General features: G+C 38.8%; 1 protein-coding gene across 2 annotated transcripts in view; it reads right to left on the reverse strand.

Annotated features, from left to right (window-relative positions):
• LOC106868024 (uncharacterized) overlaps positions 1 to 26,883 on the reverse strand; it is a 325,886-nt gene that overhangs the window by 59,046 nt on the left and 239,957 nt on the right. The window contains exons 3-15 of one of the 2 annotated variants that reach the window (XR_016241196.1): positions 21,176 to 21,283; positions 19,303 to 19,434; positions 17,953 to 18,780; positions 14,532 to 17,216; positions 13,375 to 13,440; positions 11,609 to 11,708; positions 11,123 to 11,223; positions 10,095 to 10,319; positions 9,161 to 9,504; positions 8,070 to 8,256; positions 4,670 to 7,192; positions 1,881 to 1,998; positions 1,045 to 1,119 (exon numbers count right to left, since the gene is read on the reverse strand). Coding sequence is in view for 1 of the 2 variants with exons in the window: in XM_089349632.1 (XP_089205758.1) it covers positions 1,045 to 1,119; positions 1,881 to 2,022; positions 4,670 to 7,192; positions 8,070 to 8,256; positions 9,161 to 9,504; positions 10,095 to 10,319; positions 11,123 to 11,223; positions 11,609 to 11,708; positions 13,375 to 13,440; positions 14,532 to 17,216; positions 17,953 to 18,780; positions 19,303 to 19,434; positions 21,176 to 21,283 (7,516 nt within the window). In the remaining variant the exon portion in view is untranslated. Of the gene's footprint in view, positions 1 to 1,044; positions 1,120 to 1,880; positions 2,023 to 4,669; positions 7,193 to 8,069; positions 8,257 to 9,160; positions 9,505 to 10,094; positions 10,320 to 11,122; positions 11,224 to 11,608; positions 11,709 to 13,374; positions 13,441 to 14,531; positions 17,217 to 17,952; positions 18,781 to 19,302; positions 19,435 to 21,175; positions 21,284 to 26,883 lie in introns of both variants that reach the window. The other variant, XM_089349632.1, reaches the window with a different exon arrangement.

Raw genomic sequence — 26,883 nt, forward strand, 5'->3', positions numbered from 1 at the left:
AAATCACTTCTGAATCATTGGCTGGGTTATCTCTTTAGCATTCAAATTTAGCTCTGTCAAATGTAATGCATATAAATTTACATGGTTTTGAATCAGTCATGCAATTTAATGTGTTTATTTTTCAGAATGACATTGTAGGGTAGGTGTGAGAAGTTAGACCAGCCCAGTTTCAGCATAAAACAAGTGAAATATATGGGCAGGATACGGTCAATTTAACTGTGAAAGTGTTAAAGGCTAAGTCTAAGGAATATATATCCAATGTTTGCAGTATTCCAAGACTAGGAGCTGCAATCATCATCATTGTTTTCCATGCTTGTGTGGGTCAGGCTCAGATTATCGAGTTATATTTTTTATGGCTGGATGCCCCTCCTATCACCAACCCTCACCTGTTCCCAAGCAAGGTAACGTTTCCCTATGGCAAGAATATAAGAAATTAGTGATACTGCTTGTATGAAGGTGACATACATTTACAACAATGTCACAATGTCAAGGAAAGGAGACCCCCCCCCATATCGTGGTAGCTTGTGATATTATGATACTCATTATTTAAGATACATTTAATTAAAGGTAGTTTGATGATAACAGTAATCAGAAAGGCTTATCCATTCATGCAGGTATGCCTGTGTGGTTAAAAAGTTTGCTTCCCAACCACATGATTTCAAGTTCAGCCCCTATGTATGGAACCTTGAGGATGTGTCTTTTGTTATAGCCCCAGATCAACCACAAGGTCTTGTGAGTGGATTTAGTAGACAGAAACTGAAAGAAGCTTATTTTCTACCTACATACAGGTGTGTTTGTTTGCAGTTGTACTTCTCTGAAAACTGCTGAGCTGCAAATGGTCACATCAACAGTCATTTTCCCAGCCAATAAATTGTCTTCTGATTTTGCATTTCAAAGACGTAGCACAAGTGATTTTAAGAAAGGGTTAATGACAGCAGCTAAACAATGCTTCAGTCACTTATTAATTTAAACCATGAGAAAAATGGACATAAAAAGAAACAAAAGAAAATATAAAATAATGAGTAAAAAAATACAATGAATTACCTCAAAGACGGTCCTTCACGAGGTAACTTGCGTTTCCTTGGTCTTCCAGGACCTCTTTTGCTTTGAACATCCTCTCTATAAAACAAAAATTAAATGTCTAAATATCTGACCTGAATCATTGTTAACCTGATTATATTTTTACAGATTATTAACAATATTTTTTTTCAGATGATATTTATATTCTAAGATTTATGTTAGCACCCAGTACACTCTGTAAAGTGGTTGGCGTTAGGAAGGATATTACAATCTTCATTCCTTAACATGTCTAATGGAATTCCAAACTAGGTGGGAATGTGACAAACCGCGTGTTCTGTATGTGTGTCACAGTCAGAGATCTAAATCGTTTTTGACATATGGCAAGGGTTGACAAGGGGTTTCCTAATACAAAGCCATAATTTATCAAGGGACTGTGTTGTCAAAAGGACCAATAAAACATTCATACATATTTTGTTTTTGTACTAGGTTTGTCACAAATGGTGTTTGTAGGGAAACCTGGGTATGAACAATATAATACCACCATGCAAACATTTAAGTGTAACTTTTATTTCACAGCACAATATTCACTTTGTCTTTCATCTTTCCAAGTTCTAGTCCAACATGACAGCTCAAGGTAAGCAGTTGTATCATTCCTACCACATACTCTTAAAATCTTGGTTTTGTGCTAATGTTTGGAATATATCTTAGGGATTGTAAAATATCACAGTGACTTTCACAAGTAGTTTAAATCTATGCTGCAAACCTATCAAGCATACAACAGCTTGGAAAAATCTTGCACGAAAATAAACATCATGAATGCTAAAGTGACAAAATGCTTATGTGTGAAAGGAATTACTTACTCTCGATCTTTCTTCAACTGTAACCGGTTCAATTCCTTTTGCTTCTCCTTGTAACGTCGCTGTAGTTCGGCAAGTCGCATCCTCATCTCAAGCTCTATGGCATCCATGCTTTCAAGACCTATTTCCAAAAAAGATTTAAGATCTGTTTCCCTCAGTTAAGATGCCTCTACAGAGTTGAATGCTGACCTATATATGGTTATTATAATTTTACACTATCAATTCTTAAATACTTCATTCTCAAACACATTATCAAATCCAAAGAAACTAATATTATCAGCTGTCAGGACAGATATGGTATTTTATTGCATTAAAACTTATGGACACAAACACTGCCAGGAGAAACACAATATTGGCTACACTTATATTGAGTACTTAGACTTTAGAACAAAGATGTACATAGTCATTCTGTTAGCTGGTGATGTATTTTGTATATCGAAAACAACTTCTCATTTAACTTGATGTGTTCACAAGACATTCAAACTCACTGAGGTTAGGGTTTTGAAGATACTGTACTTTTTCAACCTGGTTGTAGATCTACAGTTGAAAAGTAGCCAGGATCAATGAATCTAAAATAGAATTTTAGCTTTTGTTTGAAGAAATTAAGTTTTATTTGCTAGTGTGTGTCAATGACTGTCAAGCTTATAATAAATCATGGAGAACAGGGAAAGTCAAAACAATGTTGGAACATATTTACTGTTAATATGCTCCAGTAGGTTCAAACCTCAAAATGCCCACCCCCACTTTGAAGTATTTTGTCTATGGAGAACTTCTCCTTTCAGATGCTTGATTCCCAGCATGCATCATCAGCAAACAAATCGTTTCCTGATTTCTGTGAGCAAAAGAGAAAATTCTTGGCACATTGAATCAGAAGAGACACAACCAGTTTGAAACAGCACAATGTCACAAACACCCCTTACTTCAATGCATGTGTGTAACTGTGTTTGTCCCCCACCACCACTTGACAACTGGTGTTTGTAAGTTTACATTCCCATAACTTAGCTGCTTGGCAAAAGAGACTAACAGAATAAGTACTAGGGTTGATTCAGCAGACTAAAAATACTCAAGGCAGTGCCCTAGCACTAAGACTAAAACAAGACTAAAGACTGAAACAAGTAAACAAAAAGTTTAAAAAATAGAAGATATACATCATTGTTTTAGGAGAGTATTGTAGTTCGCTCAAAGCATTGTGTATTGTTTGTAAAGAATAAAAAGTTTTGAATGGTACAACAATGCAGTATATTACAAGCAATGGACTATATACCTGTTACAAATCAAATTTTTACATATAAAAGATGGAGGTGGAAACAGCACAGAAGTAAATCTAAGACTTTTCAATTTAGACTGATCCACAGACAGAAGATAAACTGTTTTTACTTCAAATTTTTACTGATATTTGATGAGATTCATCATCGAAACCAGTGATATTTTCTTTATATAATCATTAAATCATTTTTATTAAATTCCTTCTTAAACTGAAATGTCTTAGATTTACTTCTGCGCTATTTACACCTCTTTCTCTATTATATATATATATATATATATATATACAGACATACACAGGGTTGGCCAAAAGTCACCTGACATTAAATCAAAACCATTTAATTCCAAGATTAAAACAAAAAATTATTTTATGAGACTTCGCTAATAAATAAGCAAATGTTCAAAAAAAAAAAAAAGTGATTTTAACTCACAACATTCAAAATTAGAATAAATAAATAAAATTGAATATTAAGTATTAATGGAATTTTAATTTACTATTAGGTGACTTTTGGCCAACCCTGTGTGTGTATGTATTGGCGTTAGGAAGGGCATCCAGCTGTAGAAACTCTGCCAAATTAGATTGGAGCCTGGTGTTGCCATCCGGTTTCACCAGTCCTCAGTCAAATCGTCCAACCCATGCTAGCATGGAAAGCGGACGTTTGTGCAAGAGAGACGATTGCGCTGGTATGGACATGTGGTGAGAATGGATGAGGATAGCTGCGTGAAAAAGTGCCACACCCTAACAGTTGAGGGAACCCGTCGAAGAGGTAGGCCCAGGAAGACCTGGGCTGAGGTGGTGAGGCAAGACCTTCGTACATTGGGCCTCACCGAGGCAATGACTACTGACCGAGACCTTTGGAAATGTCCTGTGTGTGAGAAGACCCGGCAAGCCAAGTAAGATCGTTGCCAGTGCCTCTGGACTGGCTTGTGCAGGTGGCACATAAAATACACCATTTCAAGCGTGGCCGTTGCCAGTATCGCCTGACTGGCCTTCGTGCAGGTGACACGTAAAAGCACCTACTACACTCTCTGAGTGGTTGGCATTAGGAAGGGCATCCAGCTGTAGAAACTCTGCCAAATTTAGATTGGAGCCTGGTGTTGCCATCCGGTTTCACCAGTCCTCAGTCAAGTCGTCCAACCCATGCTAGCATGGAAAGCGGACGTTAAACGATGATGATGATGATGATGATGATGATGATATATATATATATATATATACACACACACACAAACATACATATACATAAATATGTTTATATAAATGTGTGTGTATCTTTATACATACATGTATATACAACAGGCTTCCACATACTTTCCATCTCCCAAATTTACTCATAAGGCATTAGGTGGCTCAAGGGCCTAGAAGGTATTTGCCCAAGGCGCTGTGCAGAGGGATTGAACCCAAAACTACAGGATTGCACAGAAGGCTTCTCAACCTAACAGCCATGCCTGTATATTTACAAACTTTCAAACTGTAACTAACTGACTTGAAAGAAACAGAAAGAACTTAGAGAAATGTATATATTTACCTTGAGGTATATTTAATCCACCAATGTTCATATGTGGGTTGACCAATTCTTTGCTGAAGTACTTGTGCCTGGAGTTGAAGTCCTTGCTGCGTACAATCTTTGGTATTGTGTCGTTACCTCTGTTGGTAATGTCACAACCGCTCCGAGTGGTCATTTCGCTGCTCTTCAACAGGGCCGAAGCATCGAATGTCTTGGCAAGGGCGTTGTACGCCTTGCTCGCTGCCGATTCGTTTGCTTTGCCCAAGATGGAGCAATCACCTTGACTAACATTGACATTATGGTTGCTATGGTTACTATGACAATAAGTATGACTGTAGTTGTTATGGCCAACGCTGTTGTTACTGTTACAAGTGCTATTTATCATACTACTACTGCTGCTACTACTACCATTGCTATTACCACCACCACTACTACTACTGTTACTGCTGCTAGCTGTGTTACTAGAGCTGTTGTTGTTGTTGGTACAGCTTGCACTTTCAGCACTTCCAGGACTCGATACTGTCTTTAAGCTGGTGGCTGCATTAGCTGAAGTTGTCGTAGGTGGATGAACATCACCAAGCTGTTCAGCCACTGTGCTAAGCAATTCCAAGCCGTTTCTAGGATCTGGATATGTTCTGCTGAAAACATTTTCTGAATTGGAACCAAGGTTGCCATTATTGGCACCAAGACCATTATAATTATTGCTGTTATTCTTTGAATGAGAACTACCATATGGATGGTTTATTGTATGACTATTCAGAGTATGAGAGCCATATTGATGGCTCATCGTCTGGTTACTGTGGGCAAGGCTGCTAAAACTTGGACATGTCATGTTACTCAAAGACATGGGAGTGTCACAGAGAAGTTTTTCACTCTTCACCGTTTCGCTCTTCATACTCATCACAGCCATAGCAAGTTCTTTGATATCGATATCGTTCTCTATGTCTGCTACTTTCTCATCAGAAGTAGAATCGGTTTCATCAGCTAAATGTAACATGGAGGTGGCAACATGGCAAGAATCTTCCAAAGATTGGTTGTCTTTGTCTAAGAGTTCTTCCTCATCGTATTCGTCTTCATCATCATCATCGTCATCATCGTTGTCGTCATCATCTTCATCATCAACCTCATTCTCTTCTTCATCTTCTTCATCGTCATCTTCAATCAAGCACTGTCGTTGCTGTTGTTGTTGAAGTAACTGTTGCTGTTGTTGTTGTTGTTGTTGTTGTAGTTGATGATGGTGATGATGTTGGTGTTGTAGTTGTTGTCTTTCTTGAAGTTGTCTTTTACTGCTATCTTTCCGCAAATTCTTCACCAATACCTCATCACCTAAACTGTATTCACCATCTTCTTCATCTTCTAATTCCTCTTCATCGTCGTCTTCTTCACCATCCTCTTCTTCCTCACCCTCTTCAATACCATCTTCATCTTCAATTTCTTCTTCTTCTTCCTCCTCTTCCTCTTCTTCGCCAACTTCTTCATCTTCCACTTGTAAGGTCTCTTTAACTCTTTGTTCTTCAACCATGCAACTGTTGTTGTTGTTTCTGTTGCAATGAGAAATACTACTACACATGTTACTACCACTACTACTACTACTACTATTACTACTGAGACCAGTCTGCTCTGAATGTTTGCTGCTTTGATTATGACGATGACGATGATGATGATGACGATGACGATGATGGTGATGATGATGGTGCTGCTTCTGGTAATCGGACAAAACTATCTTCTTCTGTCTCTCGTCTCTCCTCTCTTCTTGTTGCAATTCTTCAGCTTTGCCTTCTCCGATTTCCTCTTCTTCACCCTCTTCCGCTTCCTCTTCCACCTCATCTTCCTCATCATCATCGTCCTCATCTTCCTCTTCCTCCTCATCATCTACTACTTCTTCTTCTTCTTCAATTTCCTCTTCTCCGTCAATTATTTCTTCTTTCGTGGTGCTGCTGGTCCCACTCTGCTGGTTCTGGTTCCCAGAGTTGTTTTCCAGCTGAGTCGAACCTTCTCGTATCACGATGCTTTCAACCTCCTCCTCCTCATCATCATCCTCTTCACCTTCCTCATCTTCTTCTTCCTCCACCTCCTCCTCTTCATCTTCTTCCTCTTCTACTACTTCATGTCTTTCATCTTCTATCTCTTCAGTCTTTGTTGTCTGTTGTTGCTGTTGTTGTGGTTCATGTATCAAGCTGTCTTCACTTGGTACGCTCTCCTCTTCACTTTCACCGGTCTGTACAGAAACTTCAGCACTGACCAACACTTTGTGGCCATCAGCACTAGCACCGCATGTGCTCTCGTCTTCCTCTTCATTGTTCTGGCCGTCCAGTGGGCTCGCTGTGGAATCTTCTGGCACTGGGGAAGGAGTTGAAGCAACGACAGTCATCGGGGAAGTACCACGAGACTGCATGGTACCTTCCGGCTTTTGGGGTAGCGGCTGTGCTTCAGAAAGAGCCATCGGAGCCAGGGACCCTGGCAGAAGAGCAGGGTTGTAAATAAACGGCAAATGAGCAGTGGAGTAGGAAAAGGCGTAGGGTTGGCCAGCAGCAACTGCCAAATCTGCAATAAACAAAAAGAGAACACTTAATTAAATATACTAAATAAATGATAGATATTAAAGGGTGGGGGTAGAGGGAATTGTACATAAATAATGGACGATGAAAGTCAAATGATGAAGATGATGATGATGATGATATACATTTTAATCATTCGTCCACATTTTAACATTCACTTTTAACGTCCACTTTTCAAATGAGATTTATACAAGAAGATTTTCAATGGGTTGGATGCCCTTCCTGTCACCAACCCCCATCTGCTTCCAAACAAGGTAATAGTTCTCCCTTGGCCTAACATGTTCTCACACAATACTTAAAATGAATGAGACTGCTTGTATGACAGTGACAATCATATACAACTATTACATGTCATTGTGACAAGTAGACAAAGGCATACACACACATTCTTCTACCCCCTTGTAGGTTGACATTGACTGTTCTGTTCATCTCTGGCAGGCTCACATGTGGGCTGCAAAGACTTGCACTTCATCCTCAATAATGATGACATCTGCTGCATGTGAACCTACTTGATGCAACAGAGAAACGATGTCTATTGTGTACTCTTTCGTATTCTCTTTATTGTGTCTCCTCAAAGGCTTGAATTACGAGATTCAGCAATCGGTGCTGTTCATCACACCACTGGGTCTTCCCAGGGAAGACGCCAGATTTCTTTATACATCTCATCAGCACATCCGTGTATCATAACCTGGCCTGGTGCCATAGTAGACGACACTTGGCCATGGTACCAAGTAACACTAAGCTAAAAGCCACACATTTGGGAAGCAAAATTCTCATCCACACACACACACACACACACACAGTTATGCACATAAAATAACATGATAACATATAAAAGCATTCTTTTTTGATTTCCTATTTACCTGGAATGTAAGGGTGATGAGGTGAGACAAGAATGGAACCCTTGTCTTTACCAAGGGTTGTTGCATTCTGGTTCACTGCTAATGTAGGAGACGCAGTTGGAGACGGTGTTTTCTGCTCTCCTGACAGGATCTCTTGTACATTCTCTGCATAACATGATACTTCACGTTCATCACCACCAGAAACATCCTGGAAAATTATTTTTAGGATTTACAAATGATGGTAAAGTAATTCACATTTCATATTTGTGCTTACAAGGGAGAGAGAGAAAAAAACAATAAAAAAAAGTAATAATAATAATAAATGCTCTGATGCAACACCAGGCAGTGGTTCTCGTGGCTTCTGATCTTAACTGATTGGAAATGTCATCATGTACATTGTTTTGTCTTGGTATAAAAGATGGATTACAGTAAATATTCTGCTCAATACTGCAGATTCGCTAGTCATTTGGTTCAGGGATTTTCAAACTGTGGTCCGCGGACCACAGGGGGTCCGCAAGGACAAGACAGGGGGTTCGTGGACAGCAAATACTTTTTATGGGCAATTTGATTTTATATATGTTTTTTAATCGAAATCTTTTAATTGACAATAAACCTATTTGTTAAATACTGTTAAATAAATAAATGTAAAAATATATGTTATTTTAAGCAAATATTTATGTATAGATTTCATAAGTGTTTATAAAGGTAAAGCCTGAAATATAAAGGGGTCCGCAAGTCAAAAAGTTTGAAAACCACTGATTTGGTTGACCATAGTCAATTGAGAATTTTAACTTCTTTTAAATTCTTTATCATTTCTAAAATTAATTGAAACAAAAGTAAACGAAAGAAATACCATATTTTCTGGTATTCAAGTCAAATATTTCAGATCAAATTTTACAACAAAAGAATGTAGGCTGATTTATACACCAAGACAAATTTGGAGGTCCAAAGATTCCATGTGAAATGCAGAAGGATTTAGGAAAACAGTGATGTGGCTTGAATGTTTGCATTAAATTGACCCCTATACCAGAAAATAAGGTAAATAGAAACATTTCAAAGGGAAGCAGAGGAAAACTTGAAACAGGAAGTAAAGGTGGGGTTTGTTCCCATACCTGCTGCTGTTGTTGCTGCTGTTGTTGGTGTTGCTGTTGTTGTTGCAACACTGATTGTTGTTGTTGTTGCAGTGCTGCATTCTGTTGCTCTTCAAATTGTTGATATTGCTGTAACGCAAGTGAGAAATCTAATCCCTGTGGGGCGTGACCGTCAGGGCCTTGAGCTGTGACTTGTTGTTGCTGCTGCTGTTGAAGGGCTGCTGCCGCTGCTGCTGCTGCCTGTTGTGGTGATTGGCCTGGTGCTGCCATCAGGTGCTGGTAGGCTGCAGCTGCAGCAGCTGCTGCTGCGGCATGTCCGTGCTGTGGTGCTCCAGCTAGCCACATACGGTTCGGATCAACCATGTCTGCAACACAAACAGTTAGCAGTAGGAATTATGGAGGGCCTAGCAGTAGGATCACATATATCAGGGGTCATATCTTTGAGAATTCTACATCCCAAAATAAGTACAAAGCTGATTCTACAAGACTTTTGCGAGAGAGAGAGTGAGAGCGAGAGAGAGAGCGAGAGAGCGAGAGAGAGAGAGAGAGAGAGACAGAGACAGAGAGTGAGAGCGAGTGAGAGCGAGAGAGACAGAGAGTGAGAGCAAGAGGGACAGAGAGTGAGAGCAAGAGGGACAGAGAGTGAGAGAGACATAGAGTGAGAGCGAGAGAGACAGAGAGTGAGAGTGAGAGAGACATAGAGTGAGAGCGAGAGAGACAGAGAGTGAGAGTGACAGAGAGAGTGAGAGTGACAGAGAGAGTGAGAGAGAGAGCGAGAGAGACAGAGAGTGAGAGCGAGAGAGAGAGAGAGACAGAGCGTGAGAGCGAGAGAGACAGAGAGCGAGAGAGACAGAGAGTGAGAGCGAGAGAGACAAAGAGTGAAAGTGAGAGAGAAAGAGACAGAGAGACAAACAGAATAATAAGTAAGAAGTAAAAGAAACGAGATGGTACATACTTGGTAGCAGGAAAAAGTGCCCACTCAAAGAATCATGTGCCAACTTGAAACCAGCAGGTGGTGACAGCGGTAAATTGTTTGGATCCAGTGCCACTGAAGTCGGTAGACTCTGAGGGAATCCAAATGGTGCTTGTCCTAACCAGAGAGCTGGATGACCAGTTTGAAGCCATTGACCAGCGTAGTGACGAAGGGCATTTTCATCGGGCCAAGGATTGGTTCCACTACCTGAAAATATATAAATAAATGACCAAACTATAATCATAAATAATAATAATAATAATAATTATGTTGATGATGAAGATGATCATTATCACTTAACGTCCACTTTCAATGCTGGCATGGGTTGCAAGGTTTGAATGAGGACTGACAAGTCAGGAGGCTGCACCAGCCTCCAATCCGATCTGGCAAGGTTTCTACAGCTGGACGCCCTTCCTAATGCCAACCACACAGAGTGTAGTGGGTGCTTTTTATGTGCCACTGGCACGAGGACCAGTCATGTGGCACTGGCATCGACTATGTTCAAATGGTGCTTTTTATGTGCCACCGGCATGGCTGCTAATCTGGCAATACTGTCATGACAATGACTTCACTTGCCTCAACAGGTCTTCGCAAGCGCAGTTTATCGCCCAATGATTGAAAGGTGGGAAGCAGACTTTTTACCACACCACCACACCTGTACCTATACACTGATAATAATAATCATTATCATCATCATCGTTTAACGTCCGCTTTCCATGCTAGCATGGGTTGGACGATTTGACTGAGGACTGGTGAACCGGATGGCTACACCAGGCTCCAATCTGATTTGGCAGAGTTTCTACAGCTGGATGCCCTTCCTAACGCCAACCACTCAGAGAATGTAGAAGGTGCTTTTACGTGTCACCGGCACGAAAGCCGGTCAGGCGGTACTGGCAACGGCCAGGCTCAAAATGGTGTATTCTATGTGCCACCCACACAAGAGCCAGTCCAGGGGCACTGGCAACGATCTCGCTCAAAAATCATAATAATAATAATAATAATAATATTACCTGTAAATATAAGGTTGGAACCTAAGTCTGTCCTGATGTCTTGAACTCCATTGGTACTATTTGGTTTTATTGCTGCGGCACTCACTGATCCTTTTTGTTGCCTATAAAAGATATAAACGGGGCAAAAAATTAATACTTGAAATATAAAAAAAAACAGAGCACAAAATATACACATGCACACACTTCACCACCACCATGAGTTGGCAAGAAACTTCTTCATACTTCAGCTGTGGACTTCAGTTTCTGCACAATATTTCAGTTCATAAAGCTACCCGGAATAAGTACAAGATTATCTGGTAAAATTAATACATTCTGTACCCAATCTAGGAGAACATTTAACTCTCAATTTACAATTCCACTTAGAGCATCTTAAAACTCCATTTTAACAGATTTTTATTAAGATCAATAAATCAAGAAAAATGATGCTCTAGGCCTTTTACATTTACAATCAATGTATTTTTTTAGCAAGAAAATAATTTACTTTACCTCAACAAGTCTCTTTCAGTAACTTCAGATTTGATTTCATGTTCAGAAGACCGATTGTAGATTCCATCATCTGCAGTTGGTTCCTGTGATTGAAGTTTATCTGTCGAACACCAAAAGACATCAGTTTCAGATAGGTGTATGCATGTATGTGCACATATATATATATATATATATATATATATATATATATATATATATATATATATATATATATATATATAGATATGTGTGTGTGTGTGTGTGTGTGTGTGTGTAACATATATAAACAGGGAAAAGTTTAGCCATTTCTCTGCAGACTGAAAACATGTCGAACAACCGTAATCGATTTTTTTAACCTTATTGGGTTCTAAGCAGAGGCGTCCACATCATTATGACAGTCTCCAGAGAAACAATCAGTCAAACTGCTTATATACTCAACAAATGCAACAGTTACCCAATGAAGGAGTCCCTAATCTGGATACCGAAAGTGTTCAACACTTTATGAATTCCAGCAGCCGGTCAACAGGAATCTTAGTCCACATAGTATCAAGGTATGATATAATAAATATGTAACATATGGTACGATTTTAAACAGGGATATATATATATATATATATATATATATATATATATATATATAGGTACAACAACTTTCTGGACACTGGTGATTCAAAACCTCTTATAATTTGCACTAAATTATGAGTAAGAACTTCAAATTCCCACCCCACTTAGACCTGGGCCCCTGTAGCTAATTTCACCCTCCATCTGGGTAAAAATAGCCAAGACACAAATAGCTTCTGAGCCAAGACACAAATAGCTGCACACACAGCTTCAGTGTAACGACTGCAGGCAAACTAATGACGAGAATCACAAAAAACATTCAGGAGAATAACAATAATAAGCCTATCTTTCAACTACCATTTTTGTTCACCTGAATCACTACTTTCCTCATCACTTTCATCAATTTAATTGTCTGAATCATTCTCATTGTCTGCTTAAGAGTAAAAAACTCTTCATCTGAAGAATAAATGTCATCGATTTCCTCAACTGTAAATGAGTCTAGGCTTTACTCGTTTACCAGATGAAGTGCTGGGTTCATCACATATAAGCTTTTTTGTTTTGTTTTAATTAAAAACAAAAGTAAGCAACAGCTATAGGGGTGGGGACATCATTAACCAATGAGTCATAAAATTAGATTAAAACATTAAATGGCTACAGGTCTCCAGAATAAAACAAAGGGGTCTGTAGATAATAAATGGTTGAGAACCCCTGATGTAGAAGGAGGTTTGTTTCAAGTAATTATTGCTATTGTAAGTGAAATCAAGCCAAAACATGGCCTGTGAAAGAATTTATACTGCACAAGAAACTGACTGTAAAGTTGCAATGTGGATCAGTTGTCTATTTTGAGTATTTTATCTTCTTTTTCTGTGTGTGTGTTGTTCATTACCATTTTTATGGGAATCTGGTAGAGTTGATGTTTAGAGGTATATCCAGGTATATCAGGAACATGGCATGATAAGGTTAATTTATGTTCCAAACACTGGATGAATAACAACAGAGTTATTTTGATAAATTCTTTATTATTTTCAAAATTATTTGAAACATAGATAACATGTTTCAACAGAAAGATGGTAACGAACAGCTAATGTGACCTGAAGACTTGATCTTAACAGTAAAGTTGGGAGTTTTATACGAATGGAAATCGGAGTGATTTGATAACAGTAACCATATGGTTACTGTTATCAGTAAAAATTGAAATTTAATTAATGGGTACAAAAATTGTGTACCTTGACTACTGCGAGATAATTCCTGTCTTTGAGTGGCTATGGCAATTCCAACTGGAATGGTAATACCTGCAGAAAATAGAAAAAAATCGTGATATATTATTATGTCTTTAGCTCCTACAATATAATAGACACACACATATACATGTGGTACATGCAACAAAGATAAACAAAAGAAAATGACTATGAGATTATTGTACCTGGTAACATCAAAACAGGATTTATTTCAACAATCACCTGCTGAGGTGCATTTTATATCTTAGGTGAATGATTACAATTAAATAGCATCTCACCAATATACTACAGGTGTAAAAATGTATCAAAACAATTCTAGTGATTTAAAATAAAGAATGCTGTTCATTTCAATTTCTGTCATTTATCTATTCAAATACACTATGGGCACTATGGAATTCCTGGTCCATATTCAGTAGTTAGAGCTTTTCCACTGTATTGTAACAGCAGATAGCCAATAACTGTGGACAAGCTTTGCATTGCATTCTACAAGGTTTATACTTGTATATATATATATATATATATTTATATATAATCCAAGAGAGTTAGGGGTTAAGGATTCAACCCACTAAGGGATAGTATCTATCCAATATACTGCTGGGACGGTACCCAAGTGTTATACCAAGTGCCATAAGTGGGTGCAGGTAAAAGGGGGTCATTTTATCCTAAATTTATATAGCAATGAGGAAATGGAGGAGAATATGTGGTATCCATCGACTTGCAGACAATGTATTCCGTTGATTAATTTGTTTATTTTATAACTAAAATGACAAAAACCACAATATACAGATGCTTATGACATACCATGTCATATTAACAATTAAGGTTACAAATATAATATATATACATACACACACACATACATATATGAGTGTATGTTTGTAACTTTTTCTTGCCATTGCAGGATTGTTGTAAGTGAGTATCACTGTCAGACAGGCGGTGTCAGTCATTTCCAATATTCTGATGTCTGGCCATGGGGTGGGGGGGAATCATAACCTTGCTTGGAAACAAGCAAAGGTTGGCAACAGCGAGGGCACCTGGCTATAAGGAATCTGACATCAATAAACTTGGCCAAACCCATGGAAGCATGAAAAAGTGGACATTAATTCAATGATGAAACAAAGACAGAAAAAAAGGTGACCCATTACCTGTGCACAGATTATGGTCTTCTTCCAATTTGGTAACTGTGGCATCCATAGATGAAAAGGGACGACTTGTATCACGTGAGGACGGTGGTGCTGAACCAGACCGCACCATTCCTTTAACAACGTCACAAGTACTCTTTCTTTTCCTAAGAGTTGAGTTATTGCTGGAGTGTTGGACAACTGTGAAAACTTTGGGCATCAAACCATCATGGTTGGCTACATTTGCTGCCACGGTCTCCAATGGTGGAGAATTTGTATTCTCAGAAATGTGCACAGATTCGGTGACATTGGCAATGTTACTACTACTGCTTAAAACAGTGTTGTTGCTATCGTTGGTGGTGGTCGTGGTTGTCGTTTTATGACTGCTACTGTTGCTGTTAATGTTATTACTGTTGTTGCTGTTGTTGTTGTTGTGACTGGTACATTTGCTGTCTCGAGGTGATGACGCACCTCGTTTGTGTTCGGTTTTTCTTTCTGGTAACAGTAAAGATGACGACGGTGGCGATGATGATGATACAGGCAATGTTGTTGATGATGATGATGACGATAATGATGATGATAATGACGTGGCTGTTGCCAAGACAACTGATGATGACGATGGTAATGACATCGACATCGATGGAGCTGATGATGTCACTGATGATGAAGAGGATGATGAAGCTGAAGAGGACTTCCCCTGATGCTCATCTAACTGTCCACACGAAGCTGTCGACGACAGCAATAACTTGTTCTCGTCTATTTCTTCTTTGTAGCTCTCACATCTGGCCATTACAGCAGATGATGATGACGACGATGATGATGATAACGATGATGCTGCTACTGTTACATGTAATGATGATGCTGACGATGACACTGATGATGATGATGTTAGCTTTGTGGGAGAATGCGTTGACATTGAAGATGATATTATTGGCAATGAAGAGGACAAGGAAGAAGATACAGACACTTCTGATGATGAAGGTAACAATGTTGTCGATGGTGATGATGACGGTAATGCTGACGACTGGGGCGTCGCTTTAGCAGTTATTTTACTACTTGGAGACGGCAGCGCAGATATCAGCGGTTGATGCTGGTCTTCCTGTATCAAAATCGGTGACAACGATTGCTTGACGACACTACAAGACTTCTGCGAAGGTGTAGAGAATGATATTGAGGAAGTTACAGGTGACAACGACGACGTCGATACTGAACAAGAGGAGGAGGAGGAAGAGGATAACAAAAACGATGACGAAGATGACATAGGTGGCGGTGGTGGTGACGACGTCGAATGTGACGATGAAGCTACTGTTGTTTGATTCACTGACGGAATGACCGCCGGATAAGATGGTGTGGCCACTATCCGCTGCGTCGAATGTGAGAGACAAGAGGCCTCATTTCTCTTCACGGCTTCGCAGTTATCTACATTGGTGTTTCTGTTCTGGCTATTACCATCTAATGCTTTCCGAGGCAGACTCAGGTCGAGAATAGCTGCCTGTGGCCGGCCTAGACCACTGGAATTACTACTGTTCACCTGAGACTGACCATCGGTTGCAATATTTATGTATACAGTCGGTGAGCCAAGTTTTTTCATTTCTTGGGACTGCTTGCTGTCAGCCGTGATTGCATCGCTCGTTAGGTCTTTTGATAATTTCTCATGTTCCTGTTGTGAAATGTTGAGATTTCTATTAACACTGTTGTTGCTAATTCTGCTGCTGGTGATGCTGCCATTGTTGATGTTAATACTACTACTACTGCTGTTGTTGTTGTTGCTATGACTGCCATTGATACTGTTATTATTATTATTATTATTATTATTGTTAATATAATTATTATTGGTTAAAATCTGGCTACTACTGTTAGTGCTGCAATTCACAGATTTGCCACTGTAAGACCTGTCTGTGTTATTATTATTATTATTATTATTATCACAACTTCCTATTAAAAACCGGTCAACAACTTCTTGTTTGACCCTTTTATCAACGACATTGCTCCCAGCATTTTCAAACATTTGACTGTGTTGTTGTTGTTGCTGCTGCTGCTGTTGCTGGTGGTGATGATGGTGATGATGATGGTGGTGGTGATGTTGTTGATCATGCTGCTGCTGCTGTTGCTGCTGCTGATGTTGATGCTGCTGTTGTTGTTGTTGTTGTTGTTGCTGCTGCAGTTGATGATGCTGTGGTTGTAGCAACTGTTGGTGGTGGTGGTGTTGCTGCTGCTGTTGATGATGATGATGTTGATGGTATGGTTGATGATGCTGTGATGATTGTTGCTGTTGTTGCTGCTGCTGCTGCTGCATCGATTGCTGCTGTTCTTGATGCTGCCGATGCGTCGGTGATTGTCGACCAGTGACTTTCTGCACTTTCTTGCCAGCGCGTTCAGATTTTGTCTTCAAGGATGCGGAAGTCAAACATGGTACCATTTGTTTTTCTACCTTCACAGCATGCATGCAAGAGTCAACGCTAAAATTGTGATCCTTGCAGGATGGTAAGGAATCCTTTTCAGACTTTACCCTTAGTTCACAACTGACTTTGCCTCTTCCGCCTCGGATGTAGGCTAACGCTTGCGGCGGAGAGGCCGTGGCCTTTTCTGGAGTGTAGATGGCGGCTGACACTTTCCTTCCCTCTGACATTGTCTTAGAAATATTGGTATTTACACAGGAATATGTTAGTGGTTGAGTTGAAGAAGCACTTGAAATTTTGTTTTCATTTTCTAAAAAAATAATGAAAAGGAATTTAATAAAATCAAAAATGAAAAGCAGTTTTAAATAAAACAAAAATAAAAATCTATGGTTCTAAACCTGGGTCCATATAACCCCAGGAGGTCAATATAAGATTTTTGGGGCTCCATGCAAGCAAAATAGTAAAATGGGGGCACACAGTATTAAATTAAGGATCCAGGAAAAAATTTTGCTTTAGATATTTTTATTGTAAGAAACACTAAGGTTTCTTTCTCTGTTTTACATAGTTTACCTTATGCAAGTTTATGTGTGAAAAATAAAATAGGGATTTTGAAAGACGTATTTATAAAATTAGATTTTAAACATTAAATGGCTAAAGGTCTCCAGAATAAAACAGTAACCAAAGGGGTCCGAAGATAATAAATGGTTGAGAATCCCTGATGTAGAAGGAGGTTTGTTTCAGGTAGTTATTGCTATTGTAAGTGAATCAAACCAAAACATGGCCTGTGAAAGGATTTCTATTGCACAAAAAACTGATATTCATATAAATGAAGAATAAAAGACTGTGAGTTGGCAGAGTTCTTAGTAGCATTTTGTCTGTCTTTATGTTCTGAGTTCAGTTTTACCCTTTATCTTTTTGGGGTCAATAAAGTAAGTACCAGTTGAGCACCGGTGTTGATGTAATTGACCCACCCATCTGCCCTCGAACTTGCTGGTGTTGTGCTAAAATTAGAAACCAATATGAATGAAGAATATTTAAACACTTACCAGAAATATAACTAGAAGAAATCGGTCGGCTTGTTGTAAAGACATTCGACACAGTTCCTTTGGTGTACATAGCTGCACTTGAAACTGTGTGATACCCACAGGGTGACATAGTCATAGTTGTCATTGTGGGTACATGCTGGACTATCACAGGGGGACATATTTTGCTGCTCGATGTTGTTTTCATCACACTTTGGCTTTTAACGTGACTCATTTGTCGTGCAGACTCACTCGACGACCAACTATCCTTGTCAGTGCCTTGGGACTTTGAAGAGGAGACACAGCGGTGGGATGGCCAGTTTTTGGGTCCGTTTTCCAAAGTAAGGTGATCTGCAGCCATTTCACATTTTCCTATCACACGGTTTGTCCGGACGTGGCTTTCGGTCGTATCGTGTTCTTCCTTCTGCATGTTGACAATGTCACGTTGTACATCAGCTTTGCAGTCTCGTTCTAATTTCTTAGTGGAACGAGACTCTTTGCTCACAGACATGCACTTGCTGTTGCTGTCAACATGAGAAGTTGAATACGACGATCCCTTGCTGGGTCTGCTACACCAATCAGGTGGCGTAGTGCGTTTGGAAGTAGAAATCTCTGAGTGCTTAGACCTATCACTGTTGGCACCAGAGTCAAATTTTTCTGGTTTTAAACTAGTACCGGTAGATTGCTGTGTTAACAACATCTGGACTGAAGTCTGACGGCCAGGGGCTTGTCCCTGCTGCTGTTGCTGCTGTTTCTGCTGTTGTTGAGACTGTTGTGGTTGCTGGTGACCAAGAGATGGTATGTACAAACCTGTTGTGGCATTAGTCGAGCCAACTCCATTGAAAAATGCTTCTGGAGTTAAAAAAGAGGAAAACAAAAAAGAAATGAGATAGGGACAAGTGAATTTAAAGAGAAGAATATAAACGAAATTAATCTTCCCAGCACCATCACATGATCAACTAGACAATCAAAAGTTATACATCACTTATCACAATGTGCTTTGCATCGTTTTAGCTTTTGAGTGATGCAACTCTGCTGCCCAGGCAAGCAGGCCAACAATCCCTCTGGCTGGAAAGCTACAATGTCACAGGGTTAGCCATTTACAGCTGAGTAGACTGGGGCAATGTGACACACACGATTATGTATATGACGAGTTCCTTTCAGTTTCTGTTTAACAAATACACCTCAAATGGTTTTGCTTGGCTTGATGGGTCTTCTCAAGTATGACATAATGCCAAAGGTCTTGGTCATTGCTTCTGTGAGGCCCAACTCTCGATAGTTACCCAGCCACTTTGCCTATCCGCCAAACACATAATATGAAGGTAAAGGAATAAAGTTCAGGTGATAAGAAGAAGAAAAAAAATAACAACAAACCTTTATGTAGATCATACATTCTGTGAGAAGAAGCATGGACTGGAGCTTGTGAGTATAATAACGATTCTGCTCCAAACATGCATGGCACATACGGTTGGTAAACATTGTTGTTTAGTACATAGCGGGCATAGGCTGCAAATTAAAAAACAGGCAACAATTAAGACGCGCATGTGTTTGTTCCAATATTAATTAAAAGAAAGATGAGAAAGTGGCGAGCTGGCAGAATTGTTAGCTTGCCAAATGAAATGCTTAGTGGTGTACTTTGCCTGTCACTACTTTCTGAGTTCAAGTTCTGCCGAGGTTGACTTAATCAATCAACCCTGAAAGGATGTAAGGCAAAGTATCAGCTGAAAATTGGGGGAGTGGTGGTGGTGGTGGTGGGTGTTGATATAATTGACTCATCCCCACCTCTTCCAAGCTGTTCTTGAGGCAAAATTTGAAACAAATATTATTTCCTACTCTAGGGTGGGGGGGGGGGGCAGTCGATTACACTAACTCCCCAGTATGCAACTGGTACTTAGGATGAAATGCGAAGTCGACCTTGACAGAATTTGAACTCAGAATGTAAAGACAGGTGAAATACCACGAAGCATTTTGCCCAGTGTGCTAACGTTTCTGCCAGCTCGCCGTTTTGAAAACAATATTAATTGAAGGATTAATCATTATATTTAAGAAATATCTGAAATTTAGCTTTACAATGAAATAGATTGATGGTGAGTTCAAAGTCACACATGTGCTATTTATTATGCAGAAGAAAAAAGTGTGTATGTGAAGGCATGTGGCTTAGTGGTTAAGGCAGTTAGCTCATGATCAAAATGCTCTGAGTTCAATTCTTGGCAGCACGTTGCGTCCTTGAGTAACACACTTTATTTCACGTTGCTCCAGTTCACTTTGTTCGTAAAAACGAGCAGTATCCAAAACTAAAAGGCCGGCCTTGTCACATTTTGTGTGGTGTTGAATCACCCTAAGAACTATATTAAGTGGGTGTGTCTCAGTGGAGTGCTCAGCCACTTGCATGTTAATTTCCAGTTGAGTCAACTGGAACCCTTGTCGTTATAACTGACTGAGTGCTGGTATGCGTGTAGTCTGGCATTGGCAATGAAATTCTACTCATGAAATTCTTATGGGGAAGTGGCTGAGTAATGTCTCAACACATAAACGCTTCATATGAAAGTAATATGAGACAATATGTCAATTGAATTACAGGTACAATTCAGAGAGAAAGAGAAGAACTGACCCCTAAAAGCTTAAAGGGAATGCTGATCATAGCTAGGTTAGCAGGGCAAGAAAATTGTTCAAATCTTGCTCAAATAAACTATTTCTTTTTTCCTCATATGGGTCAGTTAACTATTAGTCAAGTCCTGACATTTGACCTGTTAGCATTCAGATTATCAAATGTAATGCTTCTTTAATCACACTGTTTTTAATTAAACAAGCAATATCTTGTAACATCAAGATTTCAGTGATGTACTTGTTTATTTTCAAAATGACATGGTAGGATAGGTGTGAAAGGCCGGATCTGGCTGGTTTGAAAAGAAAACAACCAGAAAATTTGGGCCAGATATGGCCATTTTAAATGCTAAGGGTTAATTGCTGCCTTTCTCTTTGAACTTCAGTGAGATATTAGTTGAGGAACAATGCTTTAACAATAGAACACGTAGGGACCCACGATGGCGAGGCGGGATAGGGATGAGATGGCGGGGGGGGGGGACCTGAGATGGCAGGGGGAGATAGGGACCCTGAGATGGCGGGGAGATAGGGAACTGAGATGGGGATGTACAGCAGGTTTACGTAACAGATTTAATGATGTTCAAAAGAAGTTGTGGCAGAAATAGTGAAGAATAAGAAGGGAAGAAAGGTTTGGAACACTTACCATCTGAATGGGATGTTCCCCAGAACTGATCAGATATTGAAGATTTTAAAGAATCTGGAGGCCCTCCACTGGGCTCCAGATAGTTCCCCATCACAGCAAAATTAGTACCTAAAAAAACAATAAGAAAAATATTGAGTCATTTTGTTAAGAAGAACTTTATTTAGATTAAAATTTATTAAATTAGAACAAGACAAAGAAATGATAAAGTGTTACTCTGTAATCATCACCACCTTCCTCTCGACTGCAGCCCCATTCAGCCAAAGGAGACCATAGGGCTCTTGCATGCAGCATAGCAACCTCACTAGTGATGGTGCCACAAAAAGACAAAGAAAAAAAAAACACCCAGTACACACTTGTAAAGTACTCGGCACAGGAGCACCCAGCCAAAAAACCCATACTAAAGCAGACATTGGAGCACAATGCACTCTTCGGACCCACAACCCTGTTAAACCATTAAATCCATGCCAACAAAGAACATGGCTCTCGTTATTGTTTAACACCCAGCTTCCATGAGTTAGATCAGTGGTTCTCAACTGAAATTCATATGGTCCCTGAGGGTCAATATAAGATTTTTGGGGGTCTATGTAACAAAATAGTAAATTAGGGATCCACAACAGAATTTGAAGAGACCTTGAAAAAAATTTGCTTTAAATGTGTGTATTGTATGTAATGCAAGAAACAGCTAGGTTTCTTTCTCTGTCATTTTTACAGGTTTTCAACCCTACACAAGTTAATGTGTGAAAAACAGAATAGAAATTTTAAAAGACCTTTCTATCAAACTATCAAATGGCCATGTGGGTTCACAGGTAAAAAAACGGTTGAAAACGCCTGGGTTAGAGCAGGAGTTTTCAAACTTTTTGACTTGCGGACCCCTTTATATTTCAGGCTTTACCTTATAAACGCTTATGAAATTTATGCATAAACATTTGCTTAAAATAACATATTTTTGCATTTATTTATTTAACAGTATTTAACAAATAGGTTTATTGTCAAAAGATTTTGATTAAAAAACATATATAAAATCAAATTGCCCATAAAAAGTATTTGCTGTCCACGGACCCCCTGTGGTCCGCGGACCACAGTTTGGAAACCCCTGGGTTAGAGGATTTGACAGGCACTGGCTAGACAGAAGCATGCACCAGACTTCTGTCTGTTTTGGCATGGCTTTTACAGCTGGATGCCCTTCCTAACACTAACCACTCAGCAGAGTGGAGAAAGAAATTGTTACTGGTCAGTATGGGGTCCAAACCCATGACATTTGTGTTATTAGCACGCCGTTTTAACCAACTGACCTAACCGGCCACTAACTGGACCTACAATAATTCCTCGTCATATTGCGGTTTATTATTTAAGCTTATGTTGATTCCTCCATGGTGTTGTTTTGCCTTTATAATAAAATAAATATATACAAATTATAAAAATAAAAAACATATTCAGTAGTGTTTCTACTTTGCAGGTTTTCACCTATCGTGGGAAGTTTTGGAACCTAACACCCATGACAGTCGAGGGTTCACTGTATACATCATTATTATTATTATTTAGGTGGTGGGCAGACAGAGTCATTACTGCACTGGATGAAATTCTTGGCAGTATTTATTCCGTCTATGTTGTGTGTTCAAATTCCACCAAGGTTATTCTTGTTTTCCACCCTTTGAGGACTGATAAAATTAACTAAGCTCCCTACCCACCTCCCCAAGTTTCAAGCCTTATGTCTATAGTAAAAAAAGGACTTGCCTTTCATCCTTTGGTGGGGGTTGATAAAATAAGTACCAGCTGAACACTGGGGTTCGATGTAATCGACTCATCCCTACCTCCCGCAAGCTGCCCTTGAGGTAAAAATTTGAAATAATAATTATTATTAAAAGCGGGGAAATGGCAGAACCGATAGCACGCCGAGCTGCATTTCGTCCATCCTCGCGTTCTGAGTTCAAATTCCGCCGAGGTCGACTTTGCCTTTCATCCTTTCGGGGTCGATAAATTAAGTTCCAGTTGCGTGCTGGGGTCGATCTAATCGACTCCCCCCCACCCCAAAAAAAAAATTCAAGCCTTGTGCCTATAGTAGAAAGGATTACTATTATTAAAGTGGTGAGCTGCCAGAATCGTCCGGCATTTCTGTTGATAATTTAAATTCTACGTTCAAATCACGCTGAGGGTACCATTGCCTGGGGGTTTATAAAATAAAATATTAGTCATGCGCTAGAATCTAAGCTTATGACTGACACCATTAACCGCAAAACTACGGGCGTCGTTCCTGAATTAGGAACGAATAGTATATGGGTGACAGCTAAAGGTGAACACCGCTTATGAAAATAACCCAGCAAACCGGTGCAATGACAAAAAGTACCAAGGGTTTTTTTATTCCGCTCAAGTTCAACTACTTTGTTGTTTTCGTTTTCGGCAATATACAGTGAATTTGTAGACTGGCAGTTCGGAAACTTTTAACTAATGTGTATGAGAAGAAAAAAAACGTAAATAAATAACCGAGATGTTTTATGGCCCAAACGGACACCAAATGAATGAAAATAATTAAAATTTAATTGATTTGACGGTCAATAATAAAGAAATAATAAAAAACATTTTCAGCAATTTGATGGTTATAGGAGGGAAAACGATACGTCGGCTACACTGTAATTCCATACAGACCGGGAATATCACTGGCTTGTGTGTAGGATTATATATTTATAATAATTGAAGATATGTATACGTATGTAATTTCTTTAACACTATCCTACACACACACATAAATATATAACTTTTATACATTTCAGTACTACAACTGCAGTGATACTGGAGCAGCATCGTGAAAATTGACGACGGCAGATTTTGAACTCAGAACGTATAGGGCCGGAAAAAAAATGCCACTGGCGCAGTAACGGTTCTGCCAGCTGGCTCCACACACACACACACATATATATATTATATATATATATATGAAAAGAAACGAAGCTACTAAGAAAGAAAATATATTATGCAGATGTATTTTCGATTTTTTTTAAGCCTTAAGGAGTTGGCAAGCGGCCACCTTTCTTCTCATGTACAAATATTTATTAGAAAATTTCGGTAATTTACCTGAAGTAGATGGGGGCTGGTGGGGGAGAAAAAGATTAATTTTAATTGCTTCATAAATGGGAGTAACTCTATTAATAAGAGCCTACGAGTTCCCTCCCTTCTTCACAGTCTTTCTCTTTCTAAACTTGGAATATAATAGATTCTGTCTCTCACTACACTTACATGAATGGTTTCATCAACACGCACACACATCATTATTTCGGGACATGTCGGTTTACACCGCCCACATGCAAGGTTTTCGTTAGACTGGGCAGAACTCAATCAATCTTTATATATATATATATATATATATATATATATATATATATATATATATATATAAAATATGCTCTACATCTCACTGACTGCAATTAAGAAAATTATCAAACTATCTCTCAAATGTGATATGAGAGAATCCAAATAGGTAATACTAATAGTGATTTCTAACATCGATGCAAGGCTTACAGATCTTGAGAGGACGATTATTTATTTTTAACGACTCGTTCGATTACTTATTTTATCGACTCTAGAAAGACGAAAGATAAATTTGATCATACTGCGATTTGAACTTAGAACGTAACTAGACCTCGTAAAATATTTTGTTCAGAACCTTCCTATTGTCCCTACCACGATAGCAGTAGAAACATTAGGGTACCGCACTATTATTGTACCGATAATAATAATAAACCGTGTGTCATTCGGTTATCCAGATGAGTGGGTATATATATATATATATATATATATATATATATATATAGATACGATACGAGGGTACCTTATAATGTTAGGTACCATGTCTCACTGCTCTCGATAATGCTGATAATAAATACCCGTTTCTTTCAGATTTCTTGGTGTCTGGTGGGAACGAGATGTGAAGCGAAGGTACCTTAAATTAATCTATCCACCGACGGCCACATACCTCCACGTTGCTATTTGTGGGAAATCACGAGAAATGTATAATTATTGCCTTGTAAGCAACGTGCACACCTGATTTTGTTCATTGATACACGAATACACCGATACAAACTGCGTGTGCGCACGTTCGTGTACACGCAGCACGCTCGCACACACAGATACGTAGATAAATATTCTCATACACGCATTTCTACAGAATATGAGATGATATTGGTAAAAGACAAGAGTTCACCTTAAAATATGAATAAAGACCAAAGTTAAATTCAGATTAAATTCGACTGTAGAAAAGATAAGGAAGCTATCGATTTTATTATTTTTTGAAAATACGAATTTACATCTTAAAACTGTTCCGAATCACTAAAGTCGAGAAGAGAGAAAAAAGAAAAAAAAAAAAAAAAAACTAAAACCTACTACTAACTGATTGAAAGATGAAAATTATTATAATGGTGGATTATATAAAATGGGGGAAGAACAACAGAATAAAAATTAAATAAAGAAAGTAGAAATAGATACAAGAAAAAAATTATTATTATAATAAATACTAAAGATGTTCTTCAGATAATAATACAAAAGATAAAAGTTTCCTTGTTATATTTTGTTTCTCGAGATATTTGCTTCCAGCGAAAACAGAGAAAAAGAACTATAATACTCTGGATATTTTCAATATCGCTTGCTAATAAATTATCCTTGCTTGTTTTCAAGAACAATAGAAGCTCGATCCATCAATGTTTAAAGAAAGACTTGTATAGAATCAATGGTTTCCTGACATTCTCGTGATTATAGAGACTCAAAAGACTTTATTTTGCCTTGTTTTAACGAAGTAGTCACATGGCCGCTATCTTGCAAGTATTTTAAAGGTTGCTGCTAATGCTGCTTGCAGAATTAGTGCAACAATAACAACAACAACAATGGCAAATGAACAAGCATTATATTTATTATATTCTATTTTTTTTAAAGCTGTATGTAGAATATATTCAAAACCATCTATGTGCATTTCTCTCTCACTCTATCTCACACACTCACAGATTGCATACTCCGTCATGTTAACTCTGGGGGATCATATTTCGGGATTTATCAATTATTGCTATATTCGCCTGGTTGATCTTCTTGTTTGCTTTTCTTATTATTTGTGTGGCAGACACACTACTTCCATCACTACAGCCAGTGAAGTAATTGTCCTTTCTCAAGGATGAAAATTCGGTGATAAGCGTCTCTCGCTCCACTGGATCGTGACGGGGCGGATTGAAAAATGAGGCAAAAATGTCCCTCTGTATAACAGTTTCATATATGGACGTAGAACATGGCATTTGAAGTTGATTCCTCCTCTCCTGCACAGATAAATCAACGGACTTACTCGGGTTTCATACATTTCACTGTTCTTTGCGAAAGTAGAGAGAAAGGTTTGAGATGGTGGAAGTCGGCGAGAAACTAAAAAACAGCAACTTCACCAAAGACAGCAGCTTGAAAAATTATGGCAAAAAAAAAAAAAAAAGAGACGGATTGGGAAGGATTTGATTCGACAATTGAAATATAACATAGAACCAGCGAGTCAGTTTATGATGTCAGACTGTGAAAACACACCTATTTATCATTCTCTCTCGCACCTATACGTGGATATAAGTGCATGTGTGTGTGTGTGTGTATGGAGAGAGAAAGAGACTAAAGGTATCTATATATAGACGTGTGTATTTATCTGTTCAGGTTATTTATGTTTATCAAAGTACAAACACACACACGTGTATCTA

The sequence above is a fragment of the Octopus bimaculoides genome, chromosome 3 (genome assembly GCF_046866305.1).
Source record: "Octopus bimaculoides isolate indiv1 chromosome 3, ASM4686630v1, whole genome shotgun sequence".
NCBI lineage: Eukaryota > Metazoa > Mollusca > Cephalopoda > Octopoda > Octopodidae > Octopus > Octopus bimaculoides.